The sequence below is a fragment of the Tiliqua scincoides genome, chromosome 8, assembly GCF_035046505.1.
Source record: "Tiliqua scincoides isolate rTilSci1 chromosome 8, rTilSci1.hap2, whole genome shotgun sequence".
NCBI classification, from domain to species: Eukaryota; Metazoa; Chordata; class Lepidosauria; order Squamata; family Scincidae; genus Tiliqua; species Tiliqua scincoides.
Window position 1 is genome coordinate 42,105,675 of NC_089828.1, and position 20,739 is coordinate 42,126,413.

The 20,739-nt window shown below is 45.0% G+C and overlaps 1 protein-coding gene across 1 annotated transcript in view; it reads right to left on the minus strand.

The window, feature by feature from the left end:
• FBN3 (fibrillin 3) overlaps window positions 1–20,739 on the minus strand; it is a 144,658-nt gene that overhangs the window by 114,967 nt on the left and 8,952 nt on the right. Inside the window, exons 2-5 of the mRNA XM_066636426.1 lie at window positions 19,323–19,405; window positions 17,506–17,604; window positions 12,778–12,873; window positions 11,411–11,506 (exon numbers count right to left, since the gene is read on the minus strand). Of these exons, the coding sequence (XP_066492523.1) occupies window positions 11,411–11,506; window positions 12,778–12,873; window positions 17,506–17,604; window positions 19,323–19,405 (374 nt within the window). The remainder of the gene's footprint in view (window positions 1–11,410; window positions 11,507–12,777; window positions 12,874–17,505; window positions 17,605–19,322; window positions 19,406–20,739) is intronic.

Genomic DNA, 20,739 nt, shown 5'->3' on the forward strand with positions numbered 1-20,739 from the left:
TAGAGAATTCTTTTTCTGACTCATTCCCACAGGGCTTGGCTTCTCTAGGTTTGGAGTCCTAGCCGCTTACAAAGGTAAGCTTTACTTCTGAGGAAAATACACACAGAACTGGACTTTATGCCAAGAATCCGTAATGGGTCCAGAAAACAAAAATGTCTGGACTTTTACAACTGCCCAGTGCAAATCATCCAACAGTTTGCAGATGAAAATAGGGAGGTGCTTGTAAGATGTTTCTTCCAATACCAAAGCCTCCCCCCTAACCAGTTTTGCCCAATCTTTGGTTGCTCAACACCTCTGCTGCTTAGTTGTAGCTCAGATCCTATTTAAGACTCAGTCTCACTCTAGATGAAGTAGGCTTGCAGCCCAATCCTATCCTTTTCCCAGCCACAGCATTCAGCCACACCCAAAAGGGCTGCCCTGCATGCTGTGGTGTGCATGAAGGGGAATGTTTCGGAGGCTTGGGAGAGGTATTTCCCTTTTTGCACCACCTGTGGTAGCCTCTGGGAAGCGCGCAGCTACACCGTTAAGTGTGCTCTGCTGCCAGAACACTGGTTCTAGTGGCAGTTGTACTGCATAGGATTGGGCCGTTGGTCTGGCAGCAATAAAAGATTCTGGTAAGCCTGATCCTAAAGACATGTTGCTACCCAAGTTCTCCCAATAGAATCCTACTTTGGCTTTAAATACTTCTGTGACTTTTCCTGCATCTCCAAAGAATTTTATACATCTTGTATTTATATGTATGTGCCCTACAGTCATGTTTGGCTATGCTGGTGTCACATAGTTGATAATGCATCTACACCCCACTGCTCTGAGATTTAACTTCCAGAAGCCCTGGGACTGGAGACCTGAACCCTGAAGAATAATCACAAAAGCCACTCAGTAGCTGTTCCTGAGATCTTGTGTCAGTTTTTCTGTGCACTCTGGTAACCAGAGGCTTTGCTCATTTACAGACATAGGTCCCAGTACTAGAAATCCTATCACTGGCTTCCTCCTGCTTTTCCTGAGAACTCCATGATCTTAATTACAGTCTGACCTCAGCATCTGTGGAAGTTCTGTTTCCAGAACCCCACAGATGCCAAAAATAGTGGATAATGAATTCCATGGTGATGCTGGCATCCACACCTGGAAGGTCATCAAATGTCTTCTGAAGCCCTAAAAAGCGTGATGCTTGACTCTTCCTCCTGCTGCCTGACCCTCAAGTTTCCTTTGCTTAGGAAATGCCAGCAGGAAACAAGGAGTGCTGGAACTTGTAGTTCTTGAGAGATCTTGTCTGGTAGAAGGTTTTTTTTGTTTTTGTTAAAAACACATAACGACACAAAACACTGCATTTTGGTGTTTAAGATATTTTCCATAAATTTCCAGTTAGAAATAATACAGTGACTGCATCTGCACACACTATATCATCTATGTCACCTACCTAGTGCACTTTTAAAGTGTTTAAAATTAATCAAAATGAGGACTTGGAATAAGAACTGAATAAAAGCACATAACACCGCTTTCTGCCTTTCAAATCATGAAATTGGTTGAAAAATAAAACAATTTTCAAACACCCCTGCTCATAGGAAGGCCTGCTTTGCTCTCTGACTCTCAAATGCCAAGCCCTAGAGTTTCCCATACAAGACTGGCAAGAGAACTAAAGGGTTAAATAACTTCAAATTTTCAAGCATTATGAGTCCCCAAGGTTCACATTCTGAGCCAAGAAATACCTATTTCAGTGATCTCTCTAATATCTATAGCTCAGGCATATTTTAGATTGTAGGCTCATTGGGGACAGGGACCTATGCATTTTAGCCTTTGTAATTCTGTACATTGCCATGCACACTGATTAGCTGAGTATGTATGCAGATATGTAAGAAAGGAAGTAAGTAAACTTGGTTAGTTCCGGTCTTATGAACGATTTCAGCTTGATGACCAAGCCTTCAACCTCCACGTCAGATGAATGTCCAAGGAGGAACATACAAAAATGTGCCCTGCAGCCTAGTTTGTTCTTCTCCAGATGCCATTTGGCCAAATTTTCCTTGAGAGACAGCCTGAAGTCCAAAGGAATTCTTTCCTTCCTTAAACAAACAAGCAGGTTGGCGAGCCGAGGGAGGCAATGCTTCCCTTGAGTGGGACTTTTTCTCACAACATGTAAGGTTTGCTCTCAAAACAGAGCTGGAGAATGTGACTTGTGGGCTTTCTAGCAGGCTGAAAGGAGGTCAGTGGGACACAGGCCGGAGGAGGTCCAGCCAAGGCCTGTCATGCAGGAATGAAGAGAGCAAAGCCCAGCCAGACTCCCTGTCAAGTCTGCTTTCGTGGGAAGCCTGCCTTCCTGGCACAAAGTGCAGCAGCGCTTGCTCGCAACCCTCCCTCCCCCCTCCACTGCCCATACTTCAGAATTAACCCCTCTCTTTCCCTTTCCAGAAGAACATCGGCACATTGAGATGAAACTATCCACACACTGAGCCTCTCAGGCAGTGGTGTAGCTACAGGGGGAGCATGGTAAGTACTGCAGGTGCCACAACTTGCCTTGCAAGCAGCTCCTCCAACTCACCGTCCAGGCAGTAATGGCAATGCGCAGGAGCCCTACCCTCGACAACTGCAGACTGGAAAAATGGTTTTGTTCCTCTCTTAGGTTACTATGCACACCTGCACCCTTGTACAGATGTATTGGACATTGTACAGGTGTATTCTTTTCAGGTCGCACAGGTATGGGGCCCCTGCAGCATGCACAGTTCCCTTCTAACATGCTTGAAATCCACTCTCTTCATTTCAGAATGAACTAAACTTTTTTTAGTACATGGACCCACTTTTTAAAATGACTGTCGCAGCCCACTAGACAAAAAAATATATAGAAAGATTTTATTAATAATAATAAATTATTAATAACAATCAGGGCCCTGTGCTTCTGAGGCTGCTAGAGACCTTACATGTAGTGTGTGTGTGTAGACATTTCCCTAGAAATTGAGTTCAAGTACTGCTCCCCCCAACCCTTTATGATCATCCCAGGGTACCCAGAAGGGTGAAATGGAGAGCAAGATGTGCAGTGAGGGACTTCCAGGCCAGACAAAAGGCTAAAACTGGGTTCACACGTGATCTATGGCACACCCATTGCTAAAGTGAATCAGAAAATGTGACATTTTAATTTGGGGGTATGAACTTCATAAGCATTCCAGATAATGATTTTCTTCTGCAAACCAGGCAAGGGTGCTTGCAAAGGTTTGTTGTTTTTTTTTAAATGTTTCAAAAACTTTTCATGACCCACCAAAAATTGACTCGTGACCCATTGGTGAGTCCAGGCTCACAGTTTGGGAAATACTGCCTTAGTTCTATACAGTTCAGGATCTTACTTGTAGATCTCTGGGTGGTTTGCAACAAAGGTTTCTGATGCCCAGTTGTCTATTTATAGCAACAGTAAAACGTCTCTCCAGCTCCAAATGAGACTGCCAAAATGAGGAAAACGGGGGAGGGGGGAACCAGGAGCATATTTTTGGGATGGAATTGTGAGCTCAGTTCTGGTGTATTCAGGGGAAGCCTCTTCCTTCATTCTAAGTGTATGCTGGTGCTTCCCATTTTGCACCTGGCTTTAGTGAACAAACCTTGAGCTTCTAGCAAACCACAAAGTAGATCCTGCAGGCTTGAAATCATCCACAATGGGTGCCCTTTATTTCAAAAGCCCCCAGGCCCTGCCAGCAATTAGCTGAAAAGGTCCCTTTCAATTACAGCAAAAAAGTGACTTTATAAAAAACCAACTGCTGCCATGCAGCAAAGAGAGCTATCCATATGGACCTCTCTCAGTTTTCAATGTGGTGCCCAAACTCCATCAGGAAACTGTAAAACCAGGGCCGGAAAAGGGCAAGATTGTGTTTCGATTTCTTATTTCCTCAAAGTTTTTTTTTTCTAAAGACCTTGGAATGTCTGGTCCTGTAAAGGACCCGAGCCAGATTTTCCCTTGCTACAAATGCCCAAAGAACAGGAACGCAGCTTGGCAAGCAATGAGATCAGGAAATGAAGAGGGGGCGACAGGCAAGAAGGATCCCCCCAGAGAGCCGGCCTGTGGGTGTGACTCAGCCTAGTCAGAAGGCACCTGTAGTACTTGCAAGATTTCATGAAAGACAACTATGGACCTTTTTCCAAAGCCAAAGTTCAGCTGGGGAATATGTTACAAAGAAGGAGGAGAATTTCTCTGGGCATGTGCAGAATGCACATTTCTTACCAATAACTAAGTACAGCCCACTCCTACACACTTCGGGTTAGGGGCTGGACAAAGGAAATGGGTTCCAAACAGCCACTCTTTGCAGAAATGATAAAATCTGTACATGTCCAAGTTTGTCCATTCATTCAGGCTGCATTTCTGTACACCCTTTCCTGAGTGTAAGCCTCACTAAACCCAACGTGTCTTACATCTGAATAGACATGACCAGGGAGGTGCCCAAGTCACTAAGCTTGAGTTGCAGTGGCGTAGCTGGAGGGTGGGCTGAGCGCTCAGGCTGTCAGGGAGCCTCTGCCAGGCGAGCAAGCGGCCCCTCCCTTCAGAGCCATTCCCGTACGGCTCCGTTTTCCTCCCCCCACTGGGAATGGCTCCAAAGGGAGGGGCCGCTTGCCCACCTTGCTGAGGCTCCCTGACAGCCTGAGTGCTCCACCCCCCTTCCAGCTACGCCACTGCTGAGTTGCGAATTGAGTTGCAAGTCATCATCCCGTGACTCCACTCAGTTGGTGAGTCATAGCGCACGCCCCTTGTGACTTGAACTGATAAAATTTCAAGTTCTGAGTCATTTTGAGTTACAAATCCTTGGACAAAAATGCACAGAAGAAAGGAAAGTGGTGGTGGTGTGTGTAGATAAGCAAGAACGTGCACACACTAAAGAGACAGGAACTCCAATCAGTCCAAGTCCAGACTCTTTTTGAGTCACTGGTCCCGAGTTGCGAGTTGAGTCGGGATCAGTGACATCCATGACTCGTGTCAACTCGAGTCATCAAAAACAGCCACTTCGTGTGATTTGAGTCGAGTCAATCCGAGTCAGGTGCCCATCCCCATACGTGACTAGGATTGCACTGTTATTCTGTTTATTTGTATGCTACTTTTCAAAAAAAATTATGCCAAAGGTATCAGAATAACATAATAAAAATATAAAGAACAACATATACTTCTAGGCATCCTGGAGGTATTAACTGGCTGGCTACTCTCAACACCAGATCCTTGAATACTCAGCCTTTTGATTTGATCCAGCAAGATTCTTCTAATGGAGAAGATTATCAATTTTTTTTGTATGATAGCTAAATGGAGCCTTTATTTTCAGAAACAGAGTACCTGGAGGCACCTGGCTGACCACTGTGAGAAGCAAGATGCCGGATTAGATGAACCAACCTTAGTCTGATCCTGCAAGATGATATCAAATACTTTTTGTTAAGTACTAGAAATAAAGGCAGGACTAAAAATAAAGGCATGCTTTGTTAATCTTAATGGCTAATAAGAACCTCCATGTTCAGGAACAAAATGCGTCTTTGAACACCAGTTGCTGGGAAAGTGGGTGGAAAAGTTGCCGTCACATCCTGCTTGTGGGCTTCCAGAAGCATCTCCTCACCCATTGGGAATTAGTAGGGTACCTGTCTTGCTCTTACTAAGGCACGGTGACCTTTGACCCCAGACTGTAACCCACATTTAAAGACCACTGGATAGTCCAGTATAAAGCATAGCAACACAGAGAATGGTAAAAAGTTGCTTGGCATTAAGATAGAATCATTTTGCAAGTCTGATTAAAAGTCTAATTGAAGCTGGGACTTTGGGGCCTCAAAGGCTGTTATACACTTTGGAATTTAGCTTAGATAACAGTATCAGGCAATGGCTGGAGATGTACACCGTGGCAGAAGTTAAAACACACCTGTGTCCACCAGGAGAACTCTTTAGCTTTCGTGCTTTATGCTTTTAGAGTAAAAGCGCACATATGAGACCAGGTGACCCTTGATACCAAACCGTACCCAAAGTAAAAGGGTCACAATAGGTATATAGAATTAAGCCATAGAAATCAAATTGCTTGATTTTAGTAAAACTTTTAAACTTCTTAATAAAAGAAGCCTCAGTTTTGCAGACAGTCTTACAGTATAAATGTTATGAAATGCAGAAGAGATCAGATAGGGCGCTCGAACAAGGCCACCCTAATGAGGGATGAGTACAGGTCTGAAGTTCTGCCAAGATGAAGTCTTCACACCTGTCTTTAAGTATTTTGTGCTCTCTGTTAATGATGTTATTCTAAACCTTGTCAAAACAATCTGTATAATTGGGTTGATTTATGTGAATGTGATCCAACACTAAGTAAACAGTATTATAGTGCACCCTGCTGGGATTTAGAAACTTTTGTACTTTTCTAGGTTTTAAGGTGAAACCCCATCTGTATGTAAATCAAAGCCAATCAATTGTTTTGCCCACTTGTTGCCCACCTATTTTCCATCTTTTATGCAAATTGTACCTTATCTGTAACCTATTAGGTGTTTGCCCCATCTCTGATGTAAAATTTCAGCCAATGGGAAGTCTAGATTTTGGGACAAAGAGCAAAAATAGTATAAATGGTCAAATCAATATTGGGAATTGCTCTCATGCTTTGGACACTAGTCCCGTGAGATGCCCATTGCTTGCAATAAAATAAAAGCCTGCAAACTATCACCCTTGAGTACCGAGTTGTTCTGAGTTGCTTTCTTCAACCTTGCAACATTATAAGGAGAATTGTCTTGAGCAAATCTGTCTCACTGTTGCCATTTCAAAGACTCAGGAATTGTGATGGGGAGTTGGAATTCAGTTGAAGGATTTGTCTTAATCTTCCTGCAGTTCCATAATCTGGAGCCAGGAAGGGACTGGTCACTTGTCAGTAGCAGACCTGCCATTCACTGAACAGGGCAAATGCCCCAGGCACAGAACTCACACGCCTTTAGGACTGCATGGGAAGCCTTAACGAGGCTCCAACCTGGGTGGAAACTGTGCTTCTGGTGTGCAGGAAGCACAGTTTAAGACCGTGGGGAAGCCTCAGACAGCTTCTCTGGTTGGTCCTGGAGCCATATGAGGCTCTGTGTCACACCAAGTGAGTGATAGGTGGTGGTTTCATGTGGGACCTTTGCCCCTGGGCACCTCAAGGGGAGGTCCACCACTGTCACTTGTTCACCAGGTTGTTCTCTGCCAAATACATGTTCCCAAGAATCTTCTGCAAGCAGTGCTGCCCATTCTCCTCCACTTGCTGTCCTGATGTGTTTGAGTCTAGGACGTTCTCTGGTTGCAATTCCCGCCTCTTACACAGACGTTTCTAATAAAAGGCCATGTTTACAGGCAATTTCTCCTTTTAGCTCACAGGCGTTTTTCTCATTGGGCTTGTGGAAATGTAGCCCAACCCAGCTCAGATGAACACTGGGCAGTGGGAATGCTGGGGGGGGGGGACGGACGGAAAGAGGGTGGCGGAAAGAGGGGATAAGCACTAAAAGCAGAAGGCCATCTTATTTCTCCTCTGTCTTCCTCTGCTGTATTCATCCATATGACTCCAGAACAATGTGAAACGATACTGGAGTCATGTGAGGAGATGCCCTACGATGCAGTCTTTTGCTTCAGTGATAACTAAAAATGTTTCCTTAGAGCCAGACTTTCAGCAGCAGGTCCTGGTCTGGGAACATTTAAAAGGGGCAGAGAGAGGGAATCTGAAGAGAGATCTGAAGGGGAAAATGAGTAGATGTCAAGGACATGCGGTCAGAGGAGGCAGAGACTCCCCTGTCCTGTCAACTCAGCCTTCCCTGTGATTGCACATGTACTCCATCCAGTTTCTGAGTGGTTGCACGCTCACTGGGGAGGCTGAGAAGTTGCTGTCGCAAGCTATAGACTCAGAGAGACTGTCCAAGGTTGTCTCAGTCTCTCAGTGAGACTGTCAAAGTCTCTCCAAGAGACAACAGTTTGTGGCAGCAACATCTCAGCCACCCCAGTTACTGTTTAGGCGCTGAGGCTTCTGGGTGGCCCCCAGTCTGCCTTGTGGCATGACAACACCCTGAAGCGCCACGCGCTGTGTCTCCACAGCCTTGGACCTCACTGCACATCAAAGGTGGGTGCAGTGCCTGCATCAGTTTCTTCACTAATGTAGCATAGTAGCTTCTTTTGCCTTTCCCACAGACCAATTAGATCATCTTTGAGAGGTCCCACAATTATTGGAGGGCTGCACAGAGGGAGTGGAAAAGGAGCAGAGCTCAAGTCTTTTGGTCAACTCACAAAGCTGTTGCCATGGATACTGGGCCACTGGACTTCAGGGGTTCAGCCTTGGCCAGTGTCCCTCCAAGCTACCCTGGCACTGTCCTTGCACTGTGGTTGGCTGTGGACATGCCAACCACATATAGCGCTACAGGTGTCTTGCAGCTGCATCAGGCGCCAGTCTGAAAACTCCAGCAGAATAAGACTGGTAATCTCCCCACCCCCAGTGATTCCTCATAACGGCGTTCTCTCTCTCTCTCTCTCTCTCTCTCTCTCTCTCTCTCTCTCTCTCTCACACACACACACACACACACACACACACAGTCCAAAGCGTCTATTAGGAGCAGGAAATGAGCTAGTGGGGACTCAGACTACCCTCTGATTGCATGTCTCTGAAGTGGTGCATTTCCTCAATTATACAGGCAGAGTGCCAAGTTCATCTCTTTAAGAAGGAACCGCTCTCTCTCCATCCAGCCAGCTCCACTGTTTGGATTTTTGTGGCTTTGGCTTGTTGGGTCCTGAGGAAGGTTGGATGAGATTGGGTAGGAGAGAGGCAAAGGAAGAGAGGGTCTCTATTTCGGAATTCCAGTTTTAGCAGCTTCTGTTTCACTTGTAGACAAAGTAGTTAGTGCAGAGGAGTAATTAGGGCAGAGCCTGAGAAGCTCCTGCTCTGGGCACTATGCTAAGGTGGGCACATGACTACCCCTCAGGCTCCACCCTAGTTATGGAGGAGGCACTGGTGGCTTCACGTACCCCATTCCTTCTCATAAGAACATAAGAAGAGCCCTGCTGGATCAGACCAAAGGCCCATCTAGTCCAGCTTCCTGTATCTCACAGCGGCCCACCAAATGCTCCAGGGAGCACACAAGAACAGATACAACCTGCGTCCTGGTGCCCTCCCCTGCATCTGGCAATCAGAGGCAGCCTGTCTCTAAAACCAAGAGCTTGCACCTACCTACTACGACTTGTAACCCATAATGAACCTTTCCTCCAGAAATTTGTCCAATTCCCTCTTAAAGGCATCCAGGCAGGATGCCATCACTACTTCCTGTGGCAAAGAATTCCACAAACTAATTACACGCTAGGTAAAGAAATATTTTCTTCTGTCTGTCCTAACTCTCCCAACACTCAACTTTCGTGGATGTCCCCTGGTTCTGGTGTCATGTGAGAGGGAAAAGAGCTTCTCTCTATCCACTCTGTCCATTCCCTGCATTATTTTGTATTTCTGAGATCCCAGGAAATTTCTGGTTCCCGTCCTTTGGCTCCTGGTCCACCTTTTTGACCCAGGGCCCAGATACAATGTACCGCCTGCACCCCCTCTCATGGGCCCTGCTGATGTCCAATTGAAGAGGTGAAGGATCATAAGATCATAAAGGGGTGCACTTCCTGATCCTTTTTGAGGATTTGGAACTGAGACTTCAGATGGGAGAGACTATGCAGTTATGATGCAGAGATGCTGGTGTTTCCTTGCTAAAAGTTAGAGAAAATCTGGCTGCCATTGGCAAGGAGAGGGTGCTTTGAAACTTTATCCTATCTTTCTGCAGAGCAAGTTCTTTGTTTGTTTTGGCAGGAGAGAGCCGGTGTATACACAGCTGTGAAGCTTGTTTCATCTCTGACTCTGAGTCAGGGCCAAATCCATTCACCACAGGCTTTGCAGAAAAGGCGCTTTTGATTCAAGGCTTTCATACATTACAATATACCTCTGTGCCAGCCAAACACACACACATACTTCATGCAGCCAAAAAATATATGTCATCTGTATAGGATATAAAAGAAATACCAAAACCTGTCTTGTGAAAGCCCCCTTAGAACATGTCTAGAATGAAAACGTTAACTAGTTTCAAACTTGTTCAATTGTCATGATTTCTCCAATTAACCCCAGGAATTATAAGATTTGAATTCTACAAGCCCTTTAAATTACAATTACCAGGGTTCCATGGGACAGCATTTAAACCAGCTTTAAGAAACATCTTACTTTCCTACCATCACCAAGACCAAATGCTTCTATCCATCCCACAATGGGGACGTTTTACGGCTTTTTTGGTCAAATAGCAAACTGGTTTTCGACTTCCATTGCAAATTATAAATATGGTGGGAGGGAGTACCAACATAGAGATACTAAAGCCTAGAGTGATTCTACTCTACATTCATATGAAATCATGGCCAAACGAAGTGAAGTTTAGGCTGTATGGCACTTTAGTTCCTTCTATCTTGATTATGGCAATGGATTTTACTAGACTGTACCATTTTATGTTGCCAATGGCAAGGGGTTGCAAGTTTGAAAATGAATGTTCTTCCATTTTAAGCCTACACAAGTGAGAATTAATATTTTATTATTGGTGTTTAGCACAGGGATGGCCTTCTCTATGCTGGCAGAGGAATTATCTTCCCAGGGTTTTCATAGTTAATTCCTTCACCGACGGTCTTTGGATGGATGGGGAAAACCTTCTTGGCATGTCAACCAGCTGGGGTTTGATGTTATACTTGGATTGCTTTACTTGTTGCTGCTGTTATTCAATTTTGTTGTTCTATTTTATTGTTGTTCTTTGAATGATATATTATTATTACTGGCTTTTTTTTTAAAACAAAAATGAAAACTGGTTTATGATTTATGAATAAAAAGTGGGATATAAATATAATAAATATCTCACCATTTCCTTGAATAGCAAACTCAGGTGATTAAATGTCATCGGGATGCATACAAGGGACAAGTGGTGGGTGGGGAGGCAGATGAGGCAGAGCCTTCCCACTGGAGTCCTTTGTAAAGTGCCACTACCATGTGAGGCTCACAAGCACTCACAACCCATGCACAAAAGCATGTAGGTTGTGAGTGCTTGTGCACCTCACACGGCAGGCAGTGCTTTTCAAAGGACTCCGGTCGGGAGGCTCTGCCTCACCTGCCTCCCCACCCACGGCACATCCCTGATTGTGGATTGTGGGCTACCCAAAATCAAGGCGGTGGTTTCTACACACTTTCTAGGTATGCAGAAGTTTATAAACTGAGAGAAACATGGCTCTATGATCTTTTTGACCTGCGGAATTTTGAGGCATCTTTAGGCAAACTCAGTTAGTTTTAATATTGGGGGAGGGGGCAGGATAAAAGGCAGGGGAAAGTGAGGATATTGGCCTGCTCAACCTCCTAAGCATTTAGAGTAAATTTCCTGTGTGGGGGTGGGGTGGGGTGGGGTGGATGCCTCATATCAAATTATCACCTACCTCTCTCACACTGGGGCCCAGTGAATCCATAAATGCATGCGCAGCGGTTTGGTCCAATGCACCGGCCTCCGTTCTGGCAACCGGTTTCACAGACAGCTGTTTGAGAAGCACAGAAAGAAAGATGAGGGAGGTTGCACTGGACAGAAGGAAGACTCCCCAGGAAATGCCACTATATACAGTGGGGAATAAAGAAGAAAAGCTGGATTCTCAGTTTCTCCTTCTTGCAGTTCAGGCCATTTCGCTGTTAAAAGCGAAAAGGGAAGGTATGTGGTTTCGGAAAAAACAAACAAACCCAAATGGAGCAGAAGCATAAAACGTGAATTGTGAATATAAGCAGCTGTTGTCTATTGAGTCAGACCATCAGTCCTTAGCTCACTATTGTGTATCCTGATTAGCAGTGGTGCTCTCCAGGATTCCAGCCAAGGTCTTTCCTGGTCCGATCTTTTTGGAGATTCCAGAGACTGCCTGTGCTCTTACTGAGGGTTCTTAAAATGGTTCTGCCTCTTTAATGAAGTTGACTTCCCTTGCTGGTCGCGAGGAAGCAAAGGCAAAGGCTGCTTTTGGCCACTATCAGACCAAGCATGGAAATAGTGGAGGCTGCCATTAGTTAAGCAAGAGGTCCCCAATCTGTGAGGCATGGTTCCCAGCGGCAGCATGGTGAACACGCAGGGACATCACAGGATGCCCGCTGGCCAGCAGCAAGACCGCAACGTGACGCTACATGACACAGTTTTCATGAGGTTGAAAAAGCCCTCCCTCCGCCCCCCAAGCCTCTTCCTGCTGTTTGTAGCATTGCATCGTGGTCTCCAAACCATGGTTATTTCCAGGAGCCATGGTTATTTCCAGGATGCTGCATTTACAGCGCAGGGGAGAGGGGCATTGCAGTCCAGGGAACTCCAGGAAGTTGATTTAAACCATCAGCTGGCAATCAGTAGCAGCTGGTACAGCCACCACAGCTCCTAGATTTTTCAGAAAGACTTCAGTTCCCCTCAATTCTCCAGAACTTCGAGCCCCAGGTCAACTATGTGGCTCTGTTCCAGACCTCAGTTCAGCATCCTCCTCACAATCTTCCCAGGAATTGTGATTCAAGAGCCACTGTGATGGAGCTATTGTAGGGACTGTTAGACTGAAGAGACCCAAATTCAAATCAGCCAGGAATCTCACAGGATAATCCTCTTCCCTCCTAACCAACTTACCCTATCTTACAAATAGAGTTGTTGTGAGAATAATATGGTGAGGAAAGAAGATGGGGCCATATGCACCACCCTGATTTGGAAGAAGGACAAGACAAAAATGTAAACAGCCTCTCCCAAGCTGTGACAGCTTCTACTCTGGGTTTAGCTAGCAGGGCATTCCCAAATACTCACGCTGGCCACAGTAGGTCCCTGTATATCCCTTCTGACACAGACAGGCATCATCATTGCAACTGCCACCGTTCATACATCTTACATTGCAGGATTGAACTGAAGAAGAAAGCAGAAAAAGAGATGTAACTCTTGCCTTATTTACTGTAACCTTTTCTTCTGTCATCTCCCATCGTCTCCCATCACTAGACCACGTAGCACTCTACTGAAAAAGCCACCCATTTTTCTTGTTGCTCCAACCAAATCTCACCCCTCCTTAACTCCCAGCACGAGCTTCCCGTCAACTCCCAAATCCTGCATGAGCCTTTCATCCATACCTTCAAAACTCTCGGAAGGAAACCTCAAAAACTTTCAGAAGAAATGGGGGCTGTCAGCCACATTGCAAAGCCACTGCTGCCCTCCTCTGAACCTGGAAGCAACATCATGACATTGTGTGATGCCGTAATGTCACTACCACAGGCAGTGCTGCCCCTGGGTACGCCTCTGCACGGCCTTACCCCACTCTTATATTTCATATCCTGGCATATCCCTGTCTAACGCATTCTTTATTCACTCAGTTTCACAAACTTCAGTCATCCCAGTCTCCTGCTCCTTCCAGCGTCTTTGCCTTTTCTCCCTTGCAGCTTCCTATGCTTGGAGTTGCCTCCCAGGCCACTTCACAATACCAGCTTGCTTTTTTTTTTTTTTAATTTAAAACTTTCTGGAAAACATACTGTAACCCCACTTTGCAGTCTCTTATTGGAGGGGGAAAATTGTGAAACTGGAGTTTCTATAGCAAACTGGGTGAGGAGGAAGACCAATAATGCATGGTACCTCTACTGGCCTTCATACTTCTTTCAGTGGCCTCAGGTTCTCTCTCTTCTCCCCCCCCCAAAAGCTTCAACTATTCTCTCTAGCATTGTCCAGGCACTCACTAAGTGAGGAGACAAATGGGTGGCTGGAGAGACAAGCCCTGCCTCATAGTCCCCAGACAATGATGCAACAGCTAAGTACACATATGTGAAATAAACATAATTAAAACATCACCATAGCATGTCTCATGAAAATGTAAATTTAGATAAAACAGGATTTGTGATTGGTTCCCATCTTCTGCCACACCCTTGTTCCAAACCCCTAACATAGTATTTAATACAGTATTAATGTAATGAGCAAAATCTGAATACAGAGTAAAAAGCTGATACAGTAATGTAAACTATGAGTAAATTGATGTGCAAACAGAAGACATTTACTATCCAAGAAAAATTAAGTACTTTGGATCAGTTAAATTTATTATTATTAGTAGCAGTAGCAGTAGAAGTAGTAGTAATTGTTGTTGTTATATACTGCTTTTCAACCAGTGTAGGTCACAAAGTGGTTTACATAATAAAATCAACTGATCAATAGTTAAAGAATGAAATAATCCACCTATAATAATTAATTAACCTCACAGTAACGCAGTCTTGCATTTTACACAATTTTGCGTTATGGTGGCTTTTTATTGTATATAAAATAGTCTGCTTCCACCCTCCCCCCCATACCCAAGCAGGATCAGGTTGAAAAGTGGTTAGGTCCTTTTCGCTGTCAACTTTGCCAGTGCAAAGCAGGCACCCTATTGACCTGTCTGTCTACACACCCTGTTGCAGACACAGCCCCTCAGAGTACCGCTTGAAATAATCTTACATTCCCCTTCCTCTGCCCCCACACCAACCCATAGGGCCTACTGGAATGTGGGAAATGCATTTTCTCCCCCACCCCACCCCCTCCACAGGCTTAAATTCTTTACATTGTTGGGAAGATTGCTAACATCTGGGGCAGTCATTAGAGTGAAATGGAGAAGCTCAAGCCCCCCCCCCTTAACTGAGAAGCAGGATGCTGTGAAGAGGTTATATGTTGCATTAAGAGCATCTTCAAGGACATGGTATCTTTGCCCTCCCCTCTCCTCTGCTAGTTCCTGACTAGTTCTGTGGAGTCCAATGTCTTAGTTTTCAATCTCTGGTAATTAGTGTTTGAAAAAATAAATACACTTCCTTCATGGGGGTGGAAGACTAAGTCTACAGGAAAGATTGCTATTAGCCATGGAAGGGAAATGAAACTGACTGCACACCATACAAAGGCACCATATGACACACATATGGCAGAAGAAGGAGCCTTATGCAGAGGATGAAATCCAGCATGTATTTTCACATTCATAATGCCATGTTTGGATGTTGCAGCAAAAACTATAAAGAGTTTTGTGGCACCTTAAAGACTAAGCTACCTATTGCAGGAGAAATGTTCATGGACATCTGTTCACTACCTCAGAGCCCAAGCCTATTCATGTCTACTCAGAAGTAAGTTCCAGTTGGGCTCACTTCAGTTGGGCTCACTCTCAGGTAAGTGTGGATAGGATTACAGCCTCAGACAGTTCAGGAAACAGAGGAAGTGATCTGTGGCCCGTGCAAACCCTGCAGACCTTAGCCACATAGGCCAAAGTTCAACCAGGAGCCCAGGTCTACCTGCCTGGTTGACCTGGACTCTGGAATTAAGAGTGCTCATGCCCCCCCAACACAAAAACTGGATCCATCTCTGACTCAGTAACATACTGCCCCTGCATCTGGAGATTCAATGTAGCCATCATGGTTAATAACTACTGATAGACTAGAGTTCACCATGAATGTTTAGAGTCCACTTTAAAAGTCATTTAAACTAGTGACCAACAACACCCAACCTTCCCACCAGTGGCATCAGAAGGGTTGGTGTCACCCAGTCTGGAAACTGATGGTGTCACCGTTATTTATTTATTTATTTATTTATTTATTTATTTATTTATTTACTATAGAACAGTACAGGTTACCAAGCAGTAACCAAAAAAAGAATGGAGGCCAACTTGATGACACTCACACAACTGAATAGGAGTTTGACTATTAGCTCTGATACATGGTAAAAGGAGCTGACTCATGATAACATCTTATTGGTTCCATGCTGTTAACACCTTGTTAGCTCTCATAACACTCAGGCTCACTGGTCAATTCTGAGCTAAAGAAATCCACTTTTTGTGACATAAGGCAATTGTGTTTCCTTTTCTGGCTATTTGGCTATAGCTTTTGATAAAACACAGATATTTCAGTGAGGTTTGTTTCATTGCATTATGCTGTAAATTGCACATCAAATGGTATATAACATGATGATTCCTAAAAACCACAATTTTAGCTATTTTGGTCACTAGTGATGTCACCCCCCCCCCAAGGGGGTCACCTTACTAACACCTTATTGGTTTCTTGCTGTGTCATAATAACATCTCATTGGCTATTCAAATAATCAGTCTCATTGGTCTGTTTTGAGTTAAGGAAATCTACTTTTGTTCCATAAGACAGTTGCATTTTTGTTTTCTGGATTTTTGAGTATAACTTTCGATAGAATTGAGATATTTCACTCTGGTTTGTTTTATTGCATCCTGCTGTAAATTACACATCAAATGATATATAACATGATGGTATTATTCCTAAAAACATTAATTTTAGCAATTTTGGTCACTAGTGGTGTCACCCTCCCAAGGGTTGTACCCAGGGTAGTCCGCCCCCCCCACTAGCTACGCTACTGGCACAGAGGACCTCTGGATGCGGCCAGAAGTGTCTTCTGATCACATCCAGAGGTGTTCTGAGGCTCCGGAAGCCTGCATATAGCCTACACGCACCTTTAAAGCCTCTGAGAGGCACTCTGGCTTCTCAGTAAACCGAAAGTTTTACCGAAAGGCCTCCTGGAGGCCTCTGGTAGGCACTTCGAATTTGCTGAAAAACCGAAAGTGCTTCTGAGAGGCCTTTGAGTGGCCTTTTGAGGAGCAAGGAGGTCATGTGCGGCCACCCTGTATCTCAGAAGGCCTCAGAGAGGCACATCTAGTTTGCCAGGAAACTGGAAGTGCCTCTCAGAGGTATTCTGAGGCAGGGGAATTCATGAGAATGCACCTCAGAACACATCCAGATGTGACCTTACAGGTTCTGTGGGTTTCAAATCCACAAATAAGGATGACCCACTGTATGCATTATTGGTTTTTTTATATTGATTTTATATTAATGTTTTTAAATTGCTTGTGAGCTATCTTGAGAATCTCCATGTGGAGAAGACAGACAGGGTATAAATGTTTATACAGGGCGGCCCCCATATCTGCAGATCCCATATCTGCGGGTTCAGTTATCTGCAGATTGGGTTCAATGTGCACCCCGCCCCCGTGCACATCCCCTTATAAGGCATTAAAAATGTCATGTCCGGTTTCTCCATGAAACTGGAAGTCACATGTTTTGAACTCTAAAGTTCAGACATCCTTGGCCTCTGCTGAGCTCAGAAGCCCTTCTGGAAGGGGGGGGGGTTAGCCTCTCTGGACCATGGGGATGGGCGTTTGCCTGTATCCGCAGTTTCAGGTATCTGCAGGGGGAAAGGTTCAGAATGGAACCCCCATGGATAAGTCAGCATGCCTGTATACAATAAATAGATCCAGCAAACACAATTTGAACAGGGATTGAAGTGGGACATTTAAAAAAAAAGTACTTCTTTACTGTGGGTACCAATGGCTTAACTAAATTAAGCCATTTAGTTATTTGATTTTTCTCTGTAAACCGCTTTGTGAACTTTTAGTTGAAAAGGGGTATATAAATACTGTTACTAATAATAATAATAATAATAATAAATAATAATAATAATAATGGTACTCCCATATCATTCCCCCACCATTCTGAAAATCTTAATCACATATATGCAACCTTTGTGGCACTCTCTCACCTCCACCAGAGCCACAGTTGGGGGAAAGCTGCCCATTAGAACAAGTGCACATATTTGGTCGCGAACAGAACCCATCACCGCAAGAATTCCGGCAAATGGCTGTTGAGAGAAGAGGAGATGAAAAGTTGTGAAAAGAAACAGCTGGAAACAAGGCAGTCTGATGCTACCGGTTCTCTTTGGGGGTGACATCCCAGTGACATCCCTTGCACAAGACATTCCCAGTGTCCAGGGAGGTGTTTCAAATCCCTTTGACCAGCGATGCACCAGCACTCCTCATGCATCTCTCACTCCATGCTTTTGAAATGGAAGAGGGGAGCAAGGTGGAAGAGGATGTGCAGACTAGAAGAGAGCATTGGGCTAGAGCAGCACTTCCCAATCCTCTGGGGCTTCTGACCCCCTCCCCAAATGCTGCAAACACAGCTCATAGCTCCCAGAAGCAAGTGACGATGTCATCGGCAGTTACTTCTGAGTTTGAAGACCTCAACGCAACACTGCAAAGGGTGGTGAGAGGTTCAGGGCAGGCAACGGGGCCTGTTCCAGTGTGAGAAAACTGTGTGCTGGGGCTTGGCCAACCAAGACTCTTTCCATCCTTTGCAGTGTTGAGTCACAGTTTTGCTGCTGGCTGGAGGGCAGCCCAGGACACTCCACGGAGAGTGTCTCTTAGCACATGCTCAGTAGCCCAGTGTGTGCCAGTCCACAAACATTTATGTATTTATTTAAAAATTTATCCCCTGCCTCCATCATTAAGATGGATGACAGATATTAAATAAAACAATCAATACATATAGTGAACAGAATAAAATCCAAAGGGGGCTATTAAACAACCAACATTAAAGGCATGGATACCAGAGGCCTGATAACAGTTAAAAGACAAGGAAAGCCTAATAGGATCTTTAATCTTTAGTGAAACATTGGCAAGGAGGGGGACAACTGCCAATATCCTATCCCCCTTCCCGACCTTGATCCGCCTTCCCAGGTCTGCTTGGACTTGAACCAGCCAGTTGCTGGCACAATTGGAGTAGTAGCACAAAAACGGAGTAGGCACAAAAAGGAGTAGGCCGTTGCAGGTGGCTGAAGCCTACCCCCAGGCAAGGGAACAAGTGTTCCCTTACCCACAGGAGAGCTCTGGCTCTTACACCCCCACAGGATGCAGTGCACACTCTGGTGGCACATCAGCATGGGGGGGGGAGTATTTGATAGGATTGGGCTGTTAGGAAGCCATTTTTAAGTAGCATCTGAGTACTTAAAAGACCACCTTCCCATATGTTCTCATTGTCATTTGAGGCCCTGCTGAAAGGTCTGAGAGTGCAGCGAATTCTGGGTGCCTTTAACTCTGAGGATGCTGCCGATGTGTCCCTCCAACCTGCCTCCAGTACAAGTACACTGATCTATTTCCTGCTCACTCAGCAAGAAGCAGTTTATTACCCTTCATACTGTGCTCCTCCTGAGCTGCTGTGAAACTCGGAGGTGTGGAACTTCTGGCTTCCTATAAAGGGACCGTGCAAGAATTTGTGTATCCCTGTAAATGAACCAAGAAATTCTACACTTCTGGATTTCATGGCAGCATGGCAGGAGTTTGTTTTCTTTTATAGCACAGAGGTGGCATACCCAAGGTGGCACCCTGGCTCGTGCAGGCCCTGGTGGGCATTCACTAGAAGCACCACCTTTTTGAAGATAGCACCAGTTTAAGGACACAGGAAGAGCCCTGCTGAATCAGACCAAGAATTCATATAGTCCAGCATCCTTTGTCCCAGCCATCACAGTGCTAGCCACCAGTCCTGTCCTCCCCTCTGAGAGGTGCTCTTGCTCATACTCACGGACAATACATTGGTTCCCACCAGGGAGGGTTTTCCATCCAGGACAGCAATAAGAGTGGAACCGGGAGCCGCAGACATTTGGCCTGAAATTCAACAAGCAAACACTGAGCATAGGCTTTAGTATTGACAGGGAAATCCCATCACAATCAACCAGACTGAGTGGAGGGGCAAGCGGTGCACACACCATTGTGTCTTTCATCACATGTGGCTGCTTCAGCATTTTAAGTACAGGCATTCCCCTGTATCTGCAGATATGTTATCTGCGGTTTTGAGTATCTGTGGTCACACACACCCCGCACACACACTCATTACTTCTGTTTTCTTCTTTAACCATCAGGCATGTTTCTTGCTTTTACAGATGCTATATGAGCAAAGTGGCAGGCAGGCAAGCAGCCTGCATGCTAGGGAGATATAGAACATTAACAGGAAGCAGGACCGTGGTTTCCATATCCACACCGGGTGGGGGCTGTAACGGATCCCCCACAGATACAGGGGGACACCTGTATTTTTCAGACTAAACTATACACATTTCAGTTATTGCATTTCATGGCCTTTTGGCACTGTTTACTATTTTCCTTAATCGTATAATTGCCTGTAATCATACTGTGGGTGCCAACTTTTTGAGCAAGAAAGTTTTTCAGTGGAGTTTGGTAGAGGAGTCCAGTCTACCAACTGAGGATTCTTGTTCATGCATCTGACAAATTGAGTCTAATCCACAAGAATTTAAGAAGAGTATTGTTGGATCAGGCCAAAGGCTCAGCATCCTGTTTTCCACTGTGGCCAACCAGATGATCTAAGGAAGTCCATAAGCAGGTGATGAAGGCATATCTCTCCCCCTTCGTTACCCTCCTATAACTAGCTTTCAGAGACATACCAGTACTTGAAACTTCTGCCACGACAAAACTGTTGATCTTTAAGGTACTACAAGATTCTGAACTGTTTCATCTGCACAAGATTTAATGCAGATTTCTCTGGTAGTTTCATCCAATTAAAATCAAATAGAATGAGCTCTTTTTAATCTAAGGCAGGGGTGCCCAAACCCCGGCCCTGGGGCCACTTGCGGCCCTTGAGGCCTCTCAATGTGGCCCTCAGGGAGCCCCCAGTCTCCAATGAGCCTCTGGCCCTCCAGAGATTTGTTGTAGCCCACACTGGCCCGAAGCATGGTAAGGGCAACTGTTTGACCTCTCGCATGAGCTGTGGGACGAGGGCTCTCTCCACTGCTTGTTGTTTCATGTCTGTGATGCAGTAGCGGCAGCAAAGGAAAGGCCAGCCTTGCTTTGTGCAATGCCTTTAATAGGCCTTGAGCTATTGCAAGACCTTCATTCATTCATATAAGTTCATCTTTAATATATTAATTTATGTAAACTTTGTACATTTATTCAAATTTTAAATGTAAATTAATTCTTTTTTCCGACAC